We start from the raw sequence: 23541 nt of genomic DNA on the forward strand, positions 1-23541 counted from the left end.
CGACTTAGTTATAACTAAAGAATCCCCGCCGCATTGCGACGGATCGTAATTCTAGTTTGGTAAAATTCGTAAATCGGTTTATTGAGCTAGCCGGTGGGTACGAAAACATTGAATATCTCAAAAAAAAAAAAAAAAAAAAAAAAAAAAAAAAAAAAAAAAAAAAAAACTGAACTAGAGCTAGCCGGTGGGTACGAAAACATTGAATATCTCAAAAAAAGAAAAACAACAACTAGGGTTTGTTTGAAAAATTGTTGAACTGAATACCGGAGACCCAGCCAGCCAGCCACCATAAACCCTAGTTGAAGGAAAATAGAAATGGTGATGAGAGCTGTGACTTCAATGGCATTCGGCAAATCCAAACACCTGAAGAAGAATCTCCCCTTCATATTTCTCCACAGCCCCAGGTACTCCATTCAACTCATATTTCACCAAACCAAATAAATGGCTTGGTTGGTTATTTCTGTGTATAAGGATTACCAATACCCAGCCAGGATTTGTATTTTCTTTCACTTGCTCCGGATCTGTTCTTCATCTTTCTTTCTGACTATAGTATTTTGCTTTTTGTATCCTATTAACTTGTTGCTTCAGTTTATTATGTTTGGGTCAAAATTTGGAAACAAACAGGGTCAATTTCGCAAATCCATACAAAAATTTAAATAACATTTGGCACGCTATTAAAAATAATCTCTTTGCAGCATAATACCCATTTGACCGCCTCTAGCTGCTTGCTTCACCATTATAGGATTTTTCTGCTAATCTCATAGTGTAGTAGTTTTTCTGATAAGGTTTGGGATAATGAAGCATCATCTGTTATATCGCATGGAACAAGATACCTTCCGGGAGGTACCTTGTGGTGTCATTCGACTCCTCCTCCTATGGCTATGGTTCACAAAGTTCTAGAGCCAACAACGAGATGTGAGACCGACACTCCAAGTGAAGCTAGACCGAAGAGGAAAAAGTTAAAGGGAAAAAGAGCGGTTGTAAGGTGGTTAAAGTTCTTTAGATACAAGAAGAAGAAAGATTACTCAAGAATGACCGCTGAAGAAAAGATTCTATTCAAATTGCGAAAGGTTGTACATGCTTTTATCCGAAATGGTTTTGGTTTGTTGTATTATTATCAATATCAATAATAGGCATTATAGCATTGGAAAATCTTTCTTTTTATTTTCAGGCTCAAAGAAAAGAGAAACAATTAGTCGAAGCCTTAAACAAGATCGAACCAAAAGAATCATCAGAAACGATCCATGATCCAGAGATACTAACCCCCGAAGAACACTTTTATTTCTTGAAAATGGGCAAGAAAAGCAAGAATTACGTGCCTATTGGAAGACGGGGGATCTATCAAGGTGTAATTCTTAACATGCATTTACACTGGAAAAAACACGAGACCTTACAAGTTATAATAAAAACATTCACTCCAGATGAAGTCAAAGAGATGGCTGCAGAGCTTGCAAGATTAACTGGTGGAATCGTGCTCGATATTTACAACGATGACACTATCATTATGTATAGAGGGAAGAATTATTCACAGCCGCCTACCGAGATCATGTCGCCTAGAGTTACTCTACCTAGGAAGAAGGTATTATTACGTTTATTACTCCGATTGTTTCGTGTATTACGTTTATTTTTTTTATTTATTGTGTCTTGTAGGCGTTAGACAAATCAAAATATAAAGACGCACTTCGTGCCGTTAGGAGATACATACCTAGACTTGAACAAGATCTTGAACTTGTTCGTGCAAAAGCTGAAAATGAACCAGGGGTATTTTTGGAAACACAAATATCCGACACTGAAGTTGTTGAACTTGAACCTGAAGAATTTTCAAGAATACAACTTGAAGCTAAAGAAAAGCTCGAAAAAGTCATTGCGAAAAGTGATAAATTTCAAGGTGATGATGACGAAGATGATTCTGTGACGGGTTCAGAGCTAATATCGGCTTCAGAAGATCTGTCTGATATATTTGAGACAGATTGTGAAACAGATGAAGAGAATGACGAAAAACCGCTTTATTTAAACGAATTCGACAAGTTTCCTGTAGAAAGTAATGAGGCTGAAGATGATGATTTTAAGGAGCATTTAAGGCGGATATCTGCCAATTCAAAGAAGGAAGGGTTGGATTTTGATGACGTTGATCGTGTGGTTCTGAGAGCTGCTTCACTTCTAAAGAAGAGAAGATGAACTGCAGGCCTACCCTTTAAAATGTTAATTAGACTTGATAAGAATATTAATCCAAATACATTCAAGTTGTTCACTTTGGGTTTATATTACACCTTGCAATGGCTGCAAAACCTCAACCTTTTGAATATAGTTTTATGTATAATTTCTTGTACAAGTGGTACAATGGGTAACTTGGCGAAAACATTAGTTACATTCGCCCACACTTTTCAACTAATTCCAAAAGGCGTTAACCAGGATTTAGTACAACTAGAAAAAAATTAAAAACAATAATAATAATACTGTTATTAGCCAGCCAGCTATATAAGTTGTTCCTTCATGGTAGGGGTGTTCAAAAAACTCGTGGCTCGCAGCTCGCTCGAAAATAGCTCGAAGAAAGCTCAGCTCGAAGTTGGCTCGGTTGTTAACGAGCCAGCTCGGCTCGGTTTGTAAACGAGCCGAGCTCAAGCTTGGTCTAGCTCGGCTCGTGAGCTGGCTCGATAAGGTTTATATCCTTCATTTTTTTTTGTCCCACATCGCTTAGAAAACAAAAACTAAGGGAGTATTTCCCCTATAAAAGAAGTAAAGACAATGTACAAATGACTTAACTATTTATACTTGCATATTTAGCCATATGGTTAAATTAAATGGCAATTATGGCCCTTAGTCTATGAAAAAAATCATTTTTAAGGGCTTTTTAAGTAGTAAATTTTGCGGTTTTTTGTTAGTTCGAGCTAGATCGAGCCGAGCCGAGCTAGCTCGAATTCTAATCGAGTCGAGCTCGAGCCTCAAATCTCAGCTCGATTTGAAATTTGAGCTCGAGCCGAGCTCGAGTTGGGTCTAGCTCGGCTCGACTCGGCTCGTTTACAGCCCTACTCTGTGGTCATCAAATTGTGTGATCGCAAGAGTGATTTTTGATGATAAATGCTAGTAGAGGTGGCAAATACTGGAATTGGGTTGATGATCCACTCGCACTGTTAATGAACAGAAAACGGCGATTACAAATAAAATCAGCGATTTAGGAGTTGTATGCATTCAAAATGGAGTTGCAAACCCAAATCAACTTCTACTACTATTTTGTTTCCAGCTCTCTCATAGTATTAACAGCTACTTGTATTTTTGCTGACAAAACTTGTGTCTGTTGCTCAATGTCTCCCAAAAATGTGCTTAAATGCTCCCTGTAAAACTTAATTAGTCCATCTTGAAGCTTCAACTCTGCAGTGAGTGCCTGAATTTTCCCTTCTTTACAGTCCTATGAACGAACATAGAGCAAACCCTCAGAATTGCCTGCCATTATATGAACAAAAATGAGCAAAACTTACTTACCCCTTGGCTGATAGCTAGCGGATGAGTATGTTCTTTTTCAAATCTAGTGACAACCCATTTGCCAAATTTATTAACCCTAGCAAGCATCATCGCATTGCAACCTTGTCTCGAACTAGTATGTTGTTTCCTGACCTGCCCAAATTGGTTCTTGGATTTTGTATAATAACCCTCCTTATTACAAGACAACCGCCGAGAAATAATCGTTTTATCAACTTCTGATCGACGACACTGATCGATGCGCATTTTGAATCCTACACATCTTGCATATTCATCATAAAATTTCTTAGCAGCATCCTCAGAGTCAAACTCCATACCCACATATGGTTCGTTACCATCACCATTTCCTGCTAAATTCACATCCACTCAGGCATGTCATCCAAATGTATACATACATAACATAGAATAAAACAAAAGCGGCAAATGTTTTAAACTTTTTGGCTAATTGCATACAAACAATTGTATTTCCTTTTTTAAAGAAAACACCATTAAAGTTGTATTTGAAGATGACCCAGAAGCTGATGACTTAACCGCCCTAAGATTTTTGGTTGAGTTATGATATTTTGACTGCATCTTTTTTCTCCTATTCTTAAACACATAGATGTCAGCTTGGTTTAAAAAAAAGGGCGGCTCAGGAAAACGCATCAGAGCCACGTCTTGTAGTTTGTTTTGAATTAGAATTAAGGTCTGGAGGAATATAAGGAAGGAAGGAACCAAATGGTGAATAAATTATGAAAGCTTTACTTCATATCATAAATAAAGCATATTTGGTTGGGAAAACATACAGCAAGCAAATAATCACTGGGATGTGCCTAACTAATTACTGTGATTTGAAGACTCACAATGACAATTTCATCCACACACCCAAAATCGATTAAATATTCTTCTCAAAACAACTGGTAAAACTTAGTTGTTGAAATTAGTAAGAAGAAGAAGAAGAAAATGACCTAATTCGGGTGTGTCTTCTCCGGCACGACTGCCGATCATCGCCGCCTTGTGGGGACAAATTCACGGCGGAGCAGACAGATGATATGGCTTTGTTTTACTATTCATACAAAACATCCGAAAGGATAACCTTAAAAACTCAAAATCTTAGGTCATGTGTCGTTTATGAGGCGTTGTACAAAACATCCGAGAGGATAACCTTAAAAACTCATAAACTTACTTCGTGTTGTTTTAGGGCTCTATGAGGCGTTGTATCACTAGAACTCGTAGTTATAAAGCTCCTATCTTATCATTACTTAATTAATTAATTTTCAATTTTTTAATTAATTTCTAACTTTTTTAAATTAAAAATCAAGTTTTCTTCTCCAAAACTTTCAGGGACCAAATGTGTTTTAAAAACCAAGTTTTAAAAACCAACTTAGATATTTAAGAAAATGCAGGGACCAAATGTGTCTAACCCAAAAACTTTCAAAATAAAAAAAACCGTCTCCTGTCTTCTTCCCCGATTTTCCGGCCAACTTTCCAGCCAATACCGCCTTCAATTATACATACATATGTATGTATATATATATATATGTGTGTGTGAGTGAGGGGAAACCCTCTATAATTTTTTAATATATTTTGAAAGTGATTGTGAGTGGAATATGAGAATTCAGGATTTGGATTGATTCCTTGACCGTTGAATGCGTACGAACACGTGAAATATGCGGAATCCAATCACGTGTGTGGTTGAAACACAAAGATGTAATTATAATATGTTTTCTATTGATATTTGACAGTAGCAACACCACGAAAACAAACGGGCAGAGCTTCGCCTCAAGAATGCTCAAAAGTTACAAATGACAAGACCTAAGCTCCTATATATAGAAGTGTGGCTTCGTACGAAGCCTGTTGTGGTCCCTTCGTACGAAGCTACGCCAGCTTCCTTTCAAGCACTTTTCTATTCAACATCAGTCTTGTATCATTTGTTTAAGCTACGATACGTGATTGACGGAAGTGATAGACATTATGCACTCACAGACTCCCCCTTGGATATTACTACAGTCAATCTCGTAGCTTTCTGTCTCTCTCTGAGTCTTCCAGAAACGTTGACAATTTCAGCAATACAGACTCTCCCTTTACTCTTAATAGAATCCCCGTGGATCTGCTTTCAGCTTCCAGCTGCTCCCCCTTTCGGTTTACTCGATCTACAGGCTCCCCCTTTCATTAAGCTTCTGTGCTTTTCAAGATCGACACCTGGATCTACCAATCTCCTCCAGAATAGATATCTGGCTCTTTGAATGCACACTCCCCTTGCCATGAGCTCGTCTTCAGACTCCCCCTTAGCCTCAGCTATCAGGATCGTAGATTGGCAAATCATCTGCAAAATCTTAAATCATTTGTAAGATATTTGACAATTTAAGATCAATAATTGAAAATCTAGCTCAAAACATATAACATGAATAAGCTGGAGCATTTCAAATATGTGACTACACAAAACATCGTTTGTCAACAGAAATCTGTGACCTGGCTCAAAATATCCTAAGATCGAAAACCTGGTTCACTTTTAACAATTTTAAAACTATTTAAAATCTTCCAAGAACGATTGGATGGCCATTAGTCACAAATGTATTTGACAAAATTAGTTCAAAATCATAACCTGACTCTAATCATCAAATATGACAATTTTAGTATCCAAAACTTTCTCAAATAATCTTCCAAGTCCAACTTAATGACTTTGGAGTTTTAACAAAATGTTTTTGATTTTCATGAAAAACTTCAAGTTTCAAATTAATGAACTTGTTTTATTTTCAGAAACATGTTCAACATACTTAGATTTTGAAACTCAACTCTCAGACATCGGTTATCGAAAATAAAGTAGAATTAAAATCTTTTTGTATTTTTCTGAAATATAAAGCAGTAAAGATATATTTACAGACATATTTTTGTTTGAGTTCGCGTCAGAGGATCATATTAGTTTATGACAAATCACTAGCACCGTTGAGCTATAAACACTTTAAGTTCTAAACGAGTCACTTAGATTGTCAGTATACTGATCCATTTAAATTCTCACACAAAGTTCAACTTATTCGAGATACGAGTTTAATGTTTTAAGCACTTAACTTATTCACGTGTCCTACCTCAGAATATACTCTCGTATCAAGATTTCCTAGATTCAGTCTTACAGTTGAATATACTATAATGATATCTACTCCTTGAGCGGCTCTACTCCTTTCATGCCACCCACTTATGGTTTTGCCGAACCTGAGGTGGATAACGTGCCGGAGACGCAACCCGAACCCGATCGCGAGACACCCAAACGTGGTAGAAGGTGTTGGACTCTGTATGCGCAAGACACATATTAAATTGATGTGGCTAGTACGTTATGATCCAAGTCGAGTCATACCCAAATACAAGCTAGACAAACACTTATAATATTTATTTATGATATGATCAAACAAATAAATATTAACACTTATAATATTTAGAAATCGGTTTTCTAAATAATTGCACTTGAGAAACCAATAAGTTATATGGATAATTTATTTTGAGAGAATATTTTATTTTGTTATTTAATGGGTTAAATAACATAATAAAAGTAGTATAAGTCTTATAACATGTGATGGTATAATTTTATAAAAGTTATAAAATTATATAAGACTTAAATTATTTAAAAGAAAAAAAATTTTTTTTTTTAAACTACAAGTGGGCCGCCCCCACCCCCATGCTCTTCCCAAGCATTTTTGGTCCAATAGAAATACATGTATTTTGCATGCTTAGATGGTCCTTGATTGGGTACAATGGGAGGCTATATTCTCTCATCTTTTAATAACTTTTTTTGCATGAAAAAAAAGAGAGAGATGAACTTGAGAAGACTTGATAATACTCTCTAAATTTTCGGCTATGGGGGTTATCCAAGTTTTGATTTTTCAAGTGTAAGACTTGAAAAATTACTCTCTAATTTTCGGCCAACATGTGTTGGTTCTAAAGGGTTTCAAGTTTGTAATTTTCAAGTGTAAGAACACTATTATTCCTCTCATAATTTTCGGCCATGATGTGGTTGTTTAGAGAGAATCTTAGTGAGTTCATAAGTGTAGAAATCCTAGCTAAACTTAAGGTGTTTGTTGGAATGCTTGGGGTATACAAGCTTGAGGTCTTCTACACTTGAAGGCAACCGTTCAAGAAGCATCATCTTCTTCATATCCTTTACTCCTTGGAAGGTAGTATTCTAAACACCCTATGGTTGTGTTTTAATTTTTTTTAATAGCATGCACGTTCGTATATGGATCCGGGGATTGGGTTTTGCATATAAATTGGGTTTTATATCTTGTAAGTAACATGTTTTAAACAATATTTTCCGCTGCGTTTTAATTTTATATGGATAAAATACTTTGATAAACATGTGAAAAATCCCAACAATGGCATCTAGAGCCGCTTATATGAGTGCATGCTTCATAGGATATGAAGTTTTCGGGTTTGGTTAAAACCCTTTGGCCGAAATTTTATATATGGTTATCCTTATGTTTTTTCAAGATTTACTTCCTACATGCATAAAGGAATCTTGAAAAAATTATGTCATATGGATGATTGTTTTTTTTTTTGTTTGGACAAAACCCCACTTTTTTGGTTTTTTCATTCTTGACCGAAAAGTAGGTTGTAAAAAGGAAACCATTTTTTGCTTCTTGAATTTTATATATGTAGATATATATTTTGGTGTTCATATCCTAGCCATGACCTTGTGTGAATATATTGAATAATTGTGTTATGATTTATATTTAATTATTTCAAAGGTTGTAATAATTAATTATTTTTGTTCTTCCATTTGTAAAGTTATGTAATTTATTTATTTATTTTCATTTGGTATGTAAAATAAATAGATTAGGTGCATTTCACTTTACTAGAAAAAATGTATTAGAATATTTTTTTTTGTAAAAGAAGATGCACACAAAAATGCGGTTTTGGTTTTGGCTAATTTCGGGCCTAAAGGACTTCATAGTTCTTAACGGGATTTTAGCCCGATAACCAAAACACATTTTTGAAGTCCAAAGGAGTTTGGAGCTGAATATAAAAGACATTTGGAAGACCAAAGAAAGTGGAGAAATCACAACACAAGAAGAAGACTTGAAGCATTTGGATGCGGGATCAAGTGGGAGTTCAACGATACATTTTTTGTGTAAATATTCACCCTTTAGGAAGGACCTTTTGACACACTTGTTTCGGCTAACAAGTGTGGTCAAAATAGTTGGCTATGGTTATGCACCTATTGTTTTGTATGTTGTGCTTGTGTGGTTGCTTATTTATATTGTTTGAATGATATTTGGATATGCATGCTTAACAAACTAATAATCAACAACAAGCTTAAAAGTGGTTCTTTAAAGATCATTAAAAATGGTTAATAAAAGGTTATTAAAAATTAATGATTTTATAATAAAATGGGTTTTATTAAAAAGAACCTTGAAAATTTGTTTTCACAAAAGTACCAAGGATTTGAATGCATGCAAATATATGGTACATAAAGTTTTCTAAACTAGAATCTTGAAAACTCAAAATCCCTTTTATAAAACAAGTCAAACACCATCCTTTTATACAACACTCGAATCACTTGGGAACTCTTATTGTGGGATAAAGGTCACCTAACCACATTTGAGGGAACTTGTATATTCGAGGTGGCTTTACCATGTTTGTGGGATAAAGGTCACCTAACCATTTATGTGTATAAACTCACACGTGTGTGTAAGTTGGACGACTTGATTTAGAAACCATGAACTTAGGGTCACCTAAGCATGGGGAACAAAGGTGTTTATGGGATTAAACATGCCAACTAAACATAAAGATGTTTAACCGATCCCATATGGCTAGAAGTTGCAAAGGGTTGCAATTGTCAAACGTTGACTACCTTGTTAATTTAAATAGAGGGATAAAGGTCACCTAACCAATATTTAAATGTAACGTTGGATTCTAGATTTTAATTATTAATTGTCTATGAGACATAAAAGGGTATTAATGATTAAAATATAATAATATCGAAAATACTAAAATTGAACCTTGTAAAATTTTGTTGATGGCCGCTAACAATATTACCCAAACCGTCCGTAACCTATCAGTAAAAACAATCCTGTAAAAGGATCGTCTCAATCAAAACGCATTAGGGATTAATATCGAAACTTAAGAATCATTCTCAAGTAAGAAAAGATATCCTATGTGCTGAACAATCCTAATCCCGATGAACATCTTATGGAAGATAAGGATGCCTATAACGATTGGATTAAGTATACCGAGGATACTATGCAAACCTCTTGCCTCATGTTAGGAATTATGATTCCTGAGATTCAAAAGGATTTTGAACATGATGGGCATACGACATGATTACCCAATTGACGGAAATGTCCCTACAATATGCAAGGGTAGAACGCTTCGGGCGCTTCATGCATGTCGAATGGAGGAAACCCAATCGGTCTCATCTTATGTCTTTAAGATGAAAAGCCACATTGATCAGCTCGAAAGGCTCAATATGGATAAAAGGGCTTTATCCATTCTAACGATCAATGAGGGTGGCAACAAGAAAGGGCATCACCCCGACACCAAAGCAAATGTTGCAAATGGAAACGGGCACATCAAAGGGAAAGAAGAAGAAAGGCTAAAGCGCAACCACCGAAACCAAAAGAAAAGAAGGCAAAGGTTGCCACGAACGATCCATACTTTGAGTATGGTGAGATAGGACATTTGAAAAGGAATTGTCCAACCTATCTCAAAGAGTTGAAAAACAAGAGGGATGCTAGGCAAACCTCAGGTACAATCTTTATGAAACATATTGACCTTAATGTTATTTCTTCAAACACGTGGGTATTAGATACCGGATGTGGAACTCATGTTTGCAATTTGTTGCAGAAGGTTCGAAAGAAATAAGCATTACAAGAAAGGAAACTATGTTTTGAAATTTTCCAAATGGTTTGGAAATTGTTTTAAAATGTTTTGAATGTTCCTAGTTTGACTAGGAACATTATTCAAGTTTCCCTTATAAGAAAATATGGTTTTGATTTAAAGTTTGTAAACAATGACATTTATATTTCGATGAATGACATGTTTTACTTTAAAGCTATGCTTTCAAATGGTATTTATGAATTGGTTCATAATAATACATTATTTGATAGTTCAATGTACCAAGCAATCACCAAGAAACTCAAAATGGATTTGAGTAAGACCTATCTTTGGCATTGTCGTCTTGGTCATATAAACAGAAATCGCATGCAAGCACTTCAAAAGAATTGTCTTTTGGACACAAATGAAGTTGGTTCATTTGATACATGCGAATCTTGTTTACAAGGTAAAATGACCAAGTAATCCCTTAGAGGGAAAGGGCAAAATATTTATTAGGCATCATACATTCGGATGTATGTGATCCTTTTAAGCCAATGATTAGGATGGTGAAAGATACTTCATTACTTTTACCGACAACTATAGTAGTTATGGTTATATGTATATGCCGAGACACAAAGAAGAAATTTTGAAATGTTCAAAGCCTTCAAAAGATGAAGTACAAAATCAACTCAATCAAAGTTCTTCGTTCCGATAGAGGAGGAATCGAACTCTATTTGGATATGGTTCGATCTGTGATGGCTAAGAGCGCATTATCTCTATCATTTTGGGGTTACGCTTTGCTCTCCGTGGTCCGTATATTAAATATGGCCCAAAACCAAGAAAGTGGATAAGACACCCTTTTGAAATATGGCATGGAAGGGCTCCATCATTATCATGTTTAAAGGTATGGGCTGTGAAGCTTAAGTGAAACGATACACCCCAAACAAATTGGAAATGCGATCCACTAAGTGTATCTTCGTAGGATATCCTAAATATGGTATAGGATATTAATTCTATGATCCAACAGAGCAAAAGGTACTTGTTGCTCAAAAGGCTGAGTTCTTGGAAGCTAAGTTCCTTGTGGAAGGAATTAGTAGAACAGTGGAACTTGATGAGGATCAAGAACCACAAGCCGATACACGTTTGGTTAAAACTAGCAATCAACAAGAGGTTGTTGAAAACGATCAAGTGGTTCATCAATACACACAAAACGTTCGCAGATCTGGTAAAATCAGTAGTCCACCTGAAATATATGGATTTGTCATGGATGGATGCTATGTAGTATCCTCTGACTTGAGATCATAGTATCCTCTGACCTGAGATACATATTGGGTCTTGATATTCACCAAATATTATGTCTTGACTTATTTCTTCACTGTCAGTAATATGACAGTACATAAGGCTAAGCTCATGTGTGGTACAAGGTGATTGTGAGAGACGTATGTAGTCAAGATGGGATTTGTTCCTCTTATTCGTTGAGAGTAAGATGTCTAAGGCCTGCTAAAGTTAAATCAACAAAGAGTGATCACTCTATGTCTCTGGATTTAACATGACATCTGTAACAAAAGGATAAATGATAGTTTCACCTAAATCATTTTCAAGTAAGGGACTTGAAGGGGATGATGTTATTGAATGGGACATATAGTCATACGTATCAGGGGTAGTAAACTATAGTTAGGTGGTCTTTACTACTTGCATCAATCTTTTATGTATCTTGTGCAAGTGGGAGATTGTTGGACTCTGTATGCCCAAGACACATATTAAATTGATGTGGCTAGTACGTTATGATCCAAGTCGAGTCATACCCAAATACAAGCTAGACAAACACTTATAATATTTATTTATGATATGATCAAACAAATAAATATTAACACTTATAATATTTAGAAATCGGTTTTCTAAATAATTGCATTTGACAAACCAATAAATTATATGGATAATTTATTTTGAGAGAATATTTTATTTTGTTATTTAATGGGTTAAATAACATAATAAAAGTAGTATAAGTCTTATAACATGTGGTGTTATAATTTTATAAAAGTTATAAAATTATATAAGACTTAAATTATTTAAAAGAAAAAAAATGTTTTTTTTAAAACTACAAGTGGGCCGCCCCCACCCCCATGCTCTTCCCATGCATTTTTGGTCCAATAGAAATACATGCATTTTGCATGCTTAGATGGTCCTTGATTGGGTACAATGGGAGGCTATATTCTCTCATCTTTTAATAACTTCTTTTGCATGAAAAAAAAGAGAGAGATGAACTTGAGAAGACTTGATAATACTCTCTAAATTTTCGGCTATGGGGGTTATCCAAGTTTTGATTTTTCAAGTGTAAGACTTGAAAAATTACTCTATAATTTTCGGCCAACATGTGTTGGTTCTAAAGGGTTTCAAGTTTGTAATTTTCAAGTGCAAGAACACTATTGTTCCTCTCATAATTTTCGGCCATGATGTGGTTGTTTAGAGAGAATCTTAGTGAGTTCATAAGTGTAGAAATCCTAGCTAAACTTAAGGTGTTTGTTGGAAGGCTTGGGGTATACAAGCTTGAGGTCTTCTACACTTGAAGGCAACCGTTCAAGAAGCATCATCTTCTTCATATCCTTTACTCCTTGGAAGGTAGTATTCTAAACACCCTATGGTTGTGTTTAATTTTTTTGATAGCATGCACATTCGTATATGGATCCGGGGATTGAGTTTTGCATATAAAATGGGTTTTATATATTGTAAGTAACATGTTTTAAATTATATTTTCCGCTACGTTTTTATTTTATATGGACAAAATACTTTGATAAACATGTGAAAAATCCCAACAGAAGGTCATATAAAAAGGACGCGAACCAACCTCGTCGTAAGCATACTTACGTTATTTGGAAGAAGGACGAGGAATACAGGTTGGTTCGGGCGTCGGTCAATGTTTCGGAGGACCCCGATGTGGGTAAGTGTTAGTTTTTTACTTATTTTTTTTCTATACGTTGAATTTTTTTAACGTATCACTTATTTTTTTTATTTGTTGTAGCAAACTTTCAAACCGGTCCCTAATTTTGGAACAGGATTTGCGAGCTTTTTTATAGTACGTGGGGTAAAGGTGAACATCGTGACAAAGATTCCATCTCTAGCAAATGGACCGATATCAACAACAAGTGTCACGCCTTCCAAGAAGTTTATCAACGAAACTACGATAATCGGTCGAGCGGGGAAGGTGATGTCGGTGTTTTAACGAGGGCTATGGATGAGTACGAGAAAACGAAAGGCGTTTTCACGTACTATAGATGTTGGGAGCTACTAAGAAAAAGTCCAAAGTAGGCTAGCGTACCGACCATGACGTTTAGTAGTAGACGTAAAGCTAGACGGTCGAAAATGTCATCCTCGGTTGACCCTGAAACACCAACTTCCGATGGCCGCGACGTCGATTTAAATGTTGTTGTGGACGATGACGAGGAAGTTGAAGAGTTGGCCCGACCGGCCGGTAGAAGAAAAGCTAAGCGAACCGGGAAAAAACCGGTGGAGTCGTCTTCCGATAATCTCGAGTTGATGGAAGATTTCGAGAAGATGAACCGTCGTCTCCAAGACATTCGAGACCTCGGCCACAAGCGTTGGGAGACTATGAAAGAACGAGTCACCGAAAACAAAAAGTTTAACAAGATGCAAGCGGCAAGGCAAACGGAAAAGGACATAGAGTTTTTGTCTAAACCGATCGATCACCTCCAAGGCGACGCGTTGATCGTTGCGCAAATGCACCGTCAAAAACTTCGGGAAAAATACGGCCTTCAGATCATCATCTTTTTTTTAAGTTTATTTGTTTTTTTTCCGGTTTTTTTCTTTTTTTAAGTTTAGTCGGTTTTATTTTTTATTTTATTTTTAGTATTGTAATTTTTTTTAATTTAATGAAGTATTTTAACTTTTTAATTTAAAAAAAATTAATAATTGTGTAATGATATAAAAACGCTCAATAATGCCCATTTGCTGACTAGACTGTCACATAGTAGAAAACGCCTGAAGGCGAGAACATTATTCATTAAACCACTACTCATTGTATCACAAATTTGAAATGCAATTGAACGTCACTCATAAATGCAACTAGTAGTTTACCCGTCCGCGGTCCGGGTATATATGATTAACACCATCCAAACTCACTGCATTTTTAATATCACAATGACTTTTTATCCAACTATTAAGAACATCAATAAATGTGTCTATATTTAAGATAATGATGACTTTTTATTTGATTGCGATTAGTAACTACAACTGTTCTTGAATTGTCATACATACTAACTTAAAATCTTACATCTATTAACCCCTGTTGTGTTAACCGGAGGAACCAAGGCTTGGTTGATAATTAGGTAATCGTTATTTAATAATAAATAAAATTGACAGGAACATTTGTGACAAACTGATATATAAAAAGACATAATCAATACTAAATGAAATAATATATGATGATAACTTACTCAATATTTTAATTTATTTAAAATAAAAATAAAATCAGTTTGATTAATTATTATCGTTAAGGGGATAATATACATTAAAATTCAAGAAATAAAGGTACATGAATTAAAAGAATACTTAATGAATAAAATAACTAAAGTTAAAGTGAAAATGAGGTAAGGTGAAGGAACACGTAAGCAAGATGTGAAAAAAGGACAAAATATAAAAAAGTATAAGGGCCAATCACCCATTATCTTCAACCTGTTAGCTTCTTTCTTTTTCGGTTCACATTCTTTCTTTTTCACCTGAAATCTGAAAAAATAAATATGAAGCATATATCCTACAAAGGGACAGCCAACCCCATTAAATCCTTCTCTGCACCCACGCTGTGGCCAACCCCAACCACCTGCCCCACCCCCTAACCGCGCCATGGTGTGGTGGTGTTGCTGGGTGTTGTTTGCTGATCTAGCACTGGAAAACGCTCTACCCTATTGCCAACTTTTGTATCCATCAAGTTGTTGATTGGTTATGATTCTTGATTGCCTGCACTTTGAAAATTTAATAACCTTTTTAGTGTGAGCATTTTAGTTATATTTAAATGTTATACTTTTGCAAGATCGAGACTGGGTTGGGTTGGGTATTACTCTAATGTTTATTATGGTTCTTGTTCGTATGATTGTTTTGACAAACTGGCGAATTTAAGATAATAAGGTAATTAGTATATTGTTTCTATGTAAATGAAATGTCCAAGCACTTTACCTCACTAATTTCTCTCCCGTGTTGAAAGTTGTTAGAACTGAGTTGCCTTTAAAAACCAATAATCTCTATAGTTGTGTCATTTTCCTGTAATTTAGAACAAAGAACTATTAGATTTGATAAAATACAAAAAACATAGAATACATAACTTTACCTCTACATTCGTGCGTACAATTCAGTGGATTCTTATCAAGGTTAAAGCAAATAAAAGAAAATGTAAGTGTTAATCACACACTAAAAGAAAGTACCATTACATATAGTTAAATATATTAAATTTAAGATGAACTAATTGAATTTACATTTACCTTCCAGTGAACATTTAAATTATCCTACTCTGGAAAATGTTAGATGAACCTGAAAAACTTAACTCATGAATAAACATTAAAATATGACCATTAGACCACTAAACGAAAACAAAATGGATGAGGCAATATGAATTAGGCTTACTTTGTATCTGTCATTGTTATCCGATTCTAATCCATCTTTGATGAGAAAAAAAGAAAAAGAAATGTTGATTACATTTATAAAGCTGAAATTTATCCTTGTTGGTTGACCTTTTGTTTTCATAAGCTTTTGCTCTTCTCCATTTATCTTTAAATTGTCATCTTCCTATAAAGCACATAATATGACAATTAAATGAAAAAGCAGAAATTAGGCCACATGAACTTTAACTTTACCTTTAGGAAACGTTTGCCATCTTCAATCAAAACTAAACTGATATTGTGCTTGATCCATACGAGGTTGCTGTTGAGATATTGGAGGTGTTGATCAGATAAAAAGTATGTCCCTGCTCCCCTTTATATAGGAATATAAAGAAACTGCTAGTAAACATATAGGGATATAAAGAAACTGCTGGTAACCAACCAACTACCCACGGAACTGCATTTGTTTTTTTTTTTAATTGCTTCCTTTTTGTCGGAACTGGTTTAGGTGGAGAATGTGGGCAGAAAATCATGGGGGGAACTAACTACTTAGCAGTTTTTTAATTAGTTTATAACTTTTTTGTTAGATCGTGGAATGTTATCTCCTATTTATTAGGCTGACCAGGTCAAAGTGTCAACCTGAACTGTTTTTAGGAGATAATTGTTTCAATTCATAAATATCTGTTACGTATTCAAAAACACAATGTCTTCAAAACACAATGTTAAATTGTATGTATTTAATTATGTGTTACTAAATTACGTAAATAACCGTCAAGGTTAGACGTGTTAAAAACACAATGTCTTAAAAAACACAATGTTAAACTGTATGTATATTATGTGTAACTAAATTACATAAATATTGACCGATGACTTTTCTAACACAATGATTTATAATACTACAGCTTATAGCTCATGGGATAACATTCGAACACATTTTAATGCATTAATAATGGTTAAACAATATTGATACATCCCGAGTTTTATTTGTTAAAAAAGGTAATATCTATTAAGAGATCGAATTAATGGTTATTTCTTAATATATAATTTAACTTTTTTTAGGTGCTGCAACTCAAATTCATCCTGACACAAATATTAATACACCTTTAAAATAAATATTATATATTACTTTGTTACATTCTTTAATTAAAATTAATGGTTTTTAGAGGTAAATTGGTTTTACTTTTTTTTTATTGTTGCCAGATGATATATTGAAAAAGGAATAATTGGATTTAGTAACGTATTTTATGTTGTCTATATTTTATTGCACGTGTGCAATTAATTAAATGGGAGAGTGGAGGACGAGGGGAGTAAATTTAGGTAACTTCCTAACTGCTGCATTTAAAAAAAAAAAAAACTGCCAAATTTTTGGGGGTTATTACGGCGGAGATTTAATCTCATAAATAATCTCCTAGCAGTATACTTGTTCGCTAGGATGGGTTCCTAAGTTTAAGATCATCTAAACTATGTGTACATTTAAGATCATGATGACTTCTTATCCAACTGGGATTAGTAGGTATAGCAGTGGTTTAATTATTGTACATGTTAACTCAAGTTTTCGTATATTGTTAACGTAATTTAACATCTTTGCTTCGTTATTTGTAAGTCGATTAACGTAGGAGTCACTATCACCAAAAAGTTAAAAAAAAATAAGATATATACATATTACATGTCTATGATAATGGTGGACACATAGTATGCCGTCATAAATTTAATGTAAAACATATATGACCATTAAAACTTATATGAATTGCTAGCAATAATTTAAAGTCTTGACATAAGTTATATTCTTAATAGAGTGAAATGTCATTTTAGTCCTGAGATTTGGGTCATTTTGTCACTTTAGTCCAAAGGTTTCATTTATCACCTGTGGGTCCAAAAAGGTTTTAACATTGTCATTTTAGTCCAACTGACTTAACCCATCCATTGACCTCCGTTAAGTTAGGGGCAATTTGTCTTTTTCAGTTTATTATCATAGTTCATTTATTAACCCCTTTTTTTATATCCACCCACCACCATTAGACATGTTCAAGCCCTAAATCAACGTCATCTTTTTCGTTGGTGTCGTGAATTTACTCACTCCAAGAAACTGTATAAGTGAAATCAATTTCATACTAACAGTTTCTTAATTGCTGAATCTACATCAGGAATATGCAAAGAAGGAATGAGTAGTTGAATACATAGGTGATAGTATGAATCTATCTATTACTTTACAATATGCAGACTAATGTTTTGGGTGTATGAAGGAAGACATGGTCATCTTTACAACAAAAAAGTTGAGCTGCACTGTCACACCCCCAAAATCCACACGCGGAGTACCACCGCTTGGAGGCGTGACATGACCAGGATCAAGCCACCAATCATATTGAACATGTAAGTAATAAGTAAAAGTAAATGTAATTCAACCAACCCAATATGAAAGGTGTTCAAAACATAAGTATAATATCAATGTTTAGCGGAAGCATAAAAGTAAACCCAACATAAGTATAAGTAGGAAATGACATAATGTTTAACAAAACATTAACGATTCTTGTCCACAACGACCGCGCCTCCCTGTGCAAGCTCCATGTACCTAACGACCTGCAAGGCATGTAACAGAGAGTCAACAACTAGTTGAGCGAGTTCACAGTGGGTTGTTTAGTAATAATGTTCATTTCGTAAACTGTTTGTTTGTTTAGTAACCCATGTATCGTTTATAATTACATCGCGGCCCTCCAGGCATGTTTGCGAAGATTAGTGGGAGTTTCCCATGTATTGTAGACTAGTTATGTTTGTATCGCGACCCTCCAGGTATGTGTGCGAAGTTTAGTATCAGTATCGCGGCCATTCCAGGCATGTGTGCGAAGATCGGTATCAGTATCGCGGCCATTACAGGCATGTATGCGAAGAGTAGTGGGGGCTTATCACTAGTCTAGCAGTATCTATAAGTGACCTTTCCCAACCGAGGTCAGTAATCCATAATTCCCAATAACAACGTAAGTACAGATAATCATCCAATCCCGTTCCCTACCCCGGGAATCCCATGCCTTGGTAAGAGTGTGAACTCACCTTGGTTTGCTCGGTATGCTAAGATATGGGCTCACAGTTAATCAATCAAGTCCTAGAGTATACACGCATACACAATCAGTTTATATTTACTAAGCCCACGTTTGCATATTCAATCATAGTGGTGATAATTCAGCAACCATGAATAACACAGAGCACGTATACAAGTTCATACAAGTCATGCTAAACATCTAACAGCAGTTATTTAATCCAGTTAACACTTAACAAAGTTAAATTAAGTTACTGTGCAAAATTACCCAACCGGCGAAACACCCATGTTTCGCCGTGTAACCCTTCGACGAAACACTTCCGTTTCGTCCCGTTTGTTTCGTCGTGATGATCTTGGCGAAACACTTCTCTTTCGTCGGGTTTGTTTCGTCCCGCTTGGTGTCGGCAAAACTCATCTATTTTGCCGCCACTTGTATTTCGTCATTAGATATCAGTTACGTCGGATGTCAGTTACGAAATATCACAGAAAACCCTAGTTGCCGTCGACAACATACACAGATCATACATAAACATCATACAGCAATCATATAGCAATCATATGATTAACATACAACACAGTAACCATACCATCATTATTGTTCACACAGAAATTGTTTACCAGAACATACCATGACAACCACATCTAACATGAATCCTAGATCAGGAGATGGCCCTACACACTTAAATCACGACATGTATGAATCCGACAATCATGTTTTTTTTAATCGTAACCCACCGATAACATACAAGGTCATCAACAACCAAATACATTGAAATGATCAAGCACTCTAGACAACATCTCATACAATACAACACTATGATTCTGAATTCATATAGTTTACTAACCCTAGCCTAAATACACAAGGGTATCAATTAACAGACATACATACAGTAGGGTTTACACTAACTGATTCGGGATGAATAAGCAAGGATTCGAGAAGGAAAGATGATGGTGAAAGATGGTTGTTGCCGTCGCACAGTGGAGAAAGCTCTTAGGGTTTCTTATTTTTTGTCAAAGGATGTGAAACAGGAGTCGGTTCACGTTATAATACTCAAACTACCGTACTGGGCCCGAACTGGGCTTTGGCGAAACTGGGCTCGGCGAACCACCCGTTTCGTCGGACATGCTTATGACGAAACAAGTCTGTTTCGTCAGCATGGGGTATGGCGAACCACAATTCTGTTTCGTCGTATGGGTTATGGCAAAACACACTTGTATTTCGTCGAGTTGTTCAAGTCTTAAACAGTTTACAAGTTCACAAACCAAAACACTTTATATAAATCACATAGCATATCAAACAATCATCTGAATTATAATCCAGTGTATAGTTACAAAGCAAGCAAGTCAAGCAAGTAAACAACTGAACAGTCAACGTGCAATAAATGCGAAAGTGGAATCTCGGAAACTCAAGTTGTCACATTATCCCCAACTTGAAAGAAATTTCGTCCAGAAATTTAGCATGCGGTTACTGAGGAAGCTAGTTAAGTTGTATCGTTTACTGGTTTTCCTGGGGTGTTACATCATCCCCCCGTTGATTTGGAATTTCGTCCCGAAATTCTGTAGTAGCTTCAGCCTCAGTAGTAGTTGCATTGTTCTTGAATAACTGGGGATATTTGAGTTCCATTTGATCTTCTCGTTCCCAAGTGAACTCTGGGCCACAACGGGAGTTCCAACGAACTCAAACAAGAAGTATTCTGGTGTTTTTGAGGACCTTAACATCCCAGTCCGTGATTTCAACTGGTTCCTCGACAAAATGTAACTGTTCGTCGATAGTGAGTTCCTTCAAAGGAACTATGAGGGTCTCGTCTGACAGACACTTCTTCAGATTCGACACGTGGGAAACGTTGTGAACTGCGCCGAGTTCTGCTGGTAAGTTCAGTTTGTAGGCCACTTTGCCTATTCTTTCTATGATTTCGAATGGTCCGACATACCGTGGATTGAGCTTGCCTCGTTTACCAAAACGAACCACACCCTTCCAGGGTGAGACTTTGAGTAGTACTCGATCCCCAACTTGGAACTCGAGCGGTTTCCTGCGCTTATCAACGTAGCTTTTCTGACTGTCACGATAAACAAAACTAAGATCAGATATAAACACAATAAACAACAAACTAAAACACAATGGATAAAATGCTAAAAACATAATTGCACTTCGTTGCAAACCGGAACAACTGACTAAGAGATTTCGCTTGAGACAGCCTATTTATAGGCATCCTGATTCCGCTTGAACACGTTTCAAGCGGAATTAACATGTTAAAGTTCAAGCAAAATCAGCAATTTACTCTCGAGCGGAATCAGAACAAGGTGATTTCGCTTGAAATGTCTAAATGTATTTCAAGCGGAATCTCCACTAATTCATTTTCTCGCTTTTCGTGCCCTGCTCTATCTAGCTCTATACAAGACTCGATACAAGACGAAGACGATGATGATGATGTCAGTGTGATTTCGCTTGAAAATTGATCCTGATTTCGCTTGAGACCAATATTCCACTTGAAAATATTGTGTGATTCCGCTCCAAAGTGTTTGGTGATCCCGCTTAAAAATATTTTGTGATTCCGCTTCAAATTACTATCTCGCTTGAATAGTGATCTCGCTTGAACATTCATAGTGATTCCGCTTCAAAGACTTATTTCGCTTGAAAAGACAGTTTTTGAAATTTCTTGAAATTCGAATAATGGACGAGGAATTTTATAACGCATTCGCTACTCCGGTTACCCCAATTACTATTGCACAGAATACGATGTTGGAAAACGAAACGGGTACTATGCAAAAACCACCTAAGCTCATGAACATTGAGGAGTATAAGGGTTGGGAAGGTCGTTTTGAAAGCTAACTATATGCTTAGGAATGTGTTGAGACGAAGTATGTGAGACCGACAAATGATGATGAGGAAATTATTCCTATTAAAGATCTGAGTGCTGAAAACAGAAAGAAATACAAAGATGAGAAAATGATGCTAAGTCTACTAGAACAAGTTGTGAAGGAAGATATTTTGGTGTTATTACAGCATACTGGAACTTCATATTCAATATGGAAAGCATTAAAATCAAAGTTTCATGGAAGCCAAGAGATGGTCAAGAACAAAAAATCGCTTTTAAAGAAAGAGTTTGATCTGTTTCGTGGGTTGAAAAATGAAGGCACAAAGCAGATTATTGAAAGATACTGCAATCTTTTAGCAAATATGAGGAGGTTAAGCATTGAAAAAGATAATGAAGAGTTGATTGAAAAACTTGCTGATGCATTGCCACATGAGACTTGGGGAACATATCTCATGATGCTAAGAAACAAGAAAGGATTCAGCAATCTGACACTTAGCAAATTCATTGAAAAGATTGAGGCTCAGGAGATGGAACAGAGAAAGATCTCAAGGATGAAAGACTTTGCTGGTGAACAAGACATCGGACTTTACTACAAAGCAGGGTTGAATGACAAAGCAACAAATTTTTCTCCAAAAGTCGAAACTGCTTTCAATGCCAAGAATTCATCTGGAAGCTCATCTAAAGGATCAAGCAGCAACACAAGTTTTTCATCATTTCCATCATTTGATCCAAACATTTCAGCTACAAAGAATGGAAGAAAACTTCAATGCAACATTATATTAAATCTTGAGAATGATCAAGATTACTCAGAGGAAGTTGCTAAGAATCACATGTCTTTGTTGGGAATGGTGTTAGAATCATACAGTAGTTTTGTGGCAGGAAAGATCGGGAATCCAATGCTTACAAAAGAGGATTACGATCAAATAGATGCTGAAGAGATGGAGCTAATGGATATAAAATGGTGGTTGGCTAGTGTGTTGAGGAGAGCTGAGAAATTCAAGCAGATCACAGGAAGAAATGATCTACGTGAAGCTAATATTTCTACTTTGGGTTTTGATAAATCTAAAGTCACTTGTTTTCGTTGCAATGAGAAAGGACACTTCAAGAGGGAGTGCACCAATCGCGAAGCAAGTGGAGCTCAAAATCCTTTTAATAACAATGATTACTATAGGAAGGCCATCTACCATCAAGTTGCTCAACAACCAACTCAACAACATCAACAACAAGCACAAACTGCACATGGAAGGAATGTGATTGAAGATTCTTCAAAGAGAGCATGTATGGTGAATCAAGATGAAAAGAATTTATCAACAGGATTCAACTGGGATAAATATATACCAGCTGATGGGAAAGCATGTGTGATTGATCAAGATGACGAAAAGTTACCTGAAGGGTTTAGCTGGGAGAATTTTACTTGGGATGATTATGATCCTAAAAAAGATCCAGTTCACACAGCTTTTGTTGCCAGAATTGAAGAAGATAGTGATGATGATAGAGAATATCATGCAAAAAGATTGCCAGCTCATTTTAAAATGTTGGAAGAAAGTGACAGTGAAGATGAAAAAGTTAAAAAGAAAAAGAAAAAGGTCAAAACACCAATTAGTAGTGATGATGAAGATGTTCCTGTGATAAGGCAAAAGGTGAAAGAAGTTCCAAAGTTTAAAGTTGATGAAAAGGCTGATGCTAGTGAAATGAAAGTGAACTGTGAAACTTGCGTGATTTTGAAAAAGAAAAACAGTGAATTGCTTAACAACATGAACAGATTGAAGGAGTCGTATGATGTGTTGAACGAAGCAATGAACATGTACAATGACACAAGTGAAGAACA

General features: G+C 35.6%; 3 protein-coding genes across 6 annotated transcripts; 2 read left to right on the plus strand and 1 right to left on the minus strand.

Annotated features, from left to right (window-relative positions):
* Positions 1-205: 205 nt before the first annotated feature.
* LOC110879522 (uncharacterized CRM domain-containing protein At3g25440, chloroplastic) lies at positions 206-2305 on the plus strand. Of its 3 annotated transcripts, XM_022127998.2 has the most exons (5): positions 206-404; positions 770-1070; positions 1172-1346; positions 1422-1579; positions 1651-2305. In XM_022127998.2, exons 1-5 carry the CDS (start codon positions 316-318, stop codon positions 2176-2178), a joined length of 1251 nt encoding a protein of 416 aa, XP_021983690.1. In that variant the 5' UTR covers positions 206-315; the 3' UTR covers positions 2179-2305. The 3 variants fall into 3 exon arrangements, with proteins under 3 accessions (XP_021983690.1, XP_021983685.1, XP_035835651.1); XM_022127993.2 differs by having other exon boundaries at positions 208-404; positions 1172-1579; XM_035979758.1 differs by having other exon boundaries at positions 208-404; positions 773-1070; positions 1172-1579.
* A 786-nt stretch (positions 2306-3091) lies between these two features.
* Positions 3092-4603, minus strand: LOC110879535 (protein FAR1-RELATED SEQUENCE 7). Of its 2 annotated transcripts, none has more exons than XM_022128006.2 (3): positions 4425-4603; positions 3481-3827; positions 3092-3406 (listed from the first exon to the last, which is right to left on the minus strand). In XM_022128006.2, exons 1-3 carry the CDS (start codon positions 4462-4464, stop codon positions 3227-3229), a joined length of 567 nt encoding a protein of 188 aa, XP_021983698.1. In that variant the 5' UTR covers positions 4465-4603; the 3' UTR covers positions 3092-3226. The 2 variants fall into 2 exon arrangements, with proteins under 2 accessions (XP_021983698.1, XP_021983707.1); XM_022128015.2 differs by having other exon boundaries at positions 3481-3824; positions 4425-4600.
* Positions 4604-12520: 7917 nt separating this feature from the next.
* On the plus strand, positions 12521-14094 carry LOC110940140. The gene is made up of 2 exons (XM_022181704.2): positions 12521-13198; positions 13280-14094. The coding sequence occupies exon 2, from the start codon at positions 13582-13584 to the stop codon at positions 14089-14091; it is 510 nt and encodes a 169-aa protein (XP_022037396.1). The 5' UTR covers positions 12521-13198; positions 13280-13581; the 3' UTR covers positions 14092-14094.
* The last annotated feature ends 9447 nt before the right edge of the window (positions 14095-23541 follow it).

Source organism: Helianthus annuus, chromosome 11 (genome assembly GCF_002127325.2).
Source record: "Helianthus annuus cultivar XRQ/B chromosome 11, HanXRQr2.0-SUNRISE, whole genome shotgun sequence".
NCBI lineage: Eukaryota > Viridiplantae > Streptophyta > Magnoliopsida > Asterales > Asteraceae > Helianthus > Helianthus annuus.

Coding starts and splice junctions, on each gene's coding strand:
- LOC110879522 (XM_022127993.2), top strand. CDS start 316: ATGGTGATGAGAGCTGTGACTTCAATGGCATTCGGCAAATCCAAACAC. Junction 1,071..1,171: donor TTCTATTCAAATTGCGAAAG/GTTGTACATGCT, acceptor TTTTATTTTCAG/GCTCAAAGAAAAGAGAAACA. Junction 1,580..1,650: donor TTACTCTACCTAGGAAGAAG/GTATTATTACGT, acceptor TGTGTCTTGTAG/GCGTTAGACAAATCAAAATA.
- LOC110879535 (XM_022128006.2), bottom strand. CDS start 4,464: ATGATCGGCAGTCGTGCCGGAGAAGACACACCCGAATTAG. Junction 3,828..4,424: donor AGAAGACACACCCGAATTAG/GTCATTTTCTTC, acceptor ATGTGAATTTAG/CAGGAAATGGTGATGGTAAC. Junction 3,407..3,480: donor CGCTAGCTATCAGCCAAGGG/GTAAGTAAGTTT, acceptor GTTCGTTCATAG/GACTGTAAAGAAGGGAAAAT.
- LOC110940140 (XM_022181704.2), top strand. CDS start 13,582: ATGACGTTTAGTAGTAGACGTAAAGCTAGACGGTCGAAAATGTCATCC.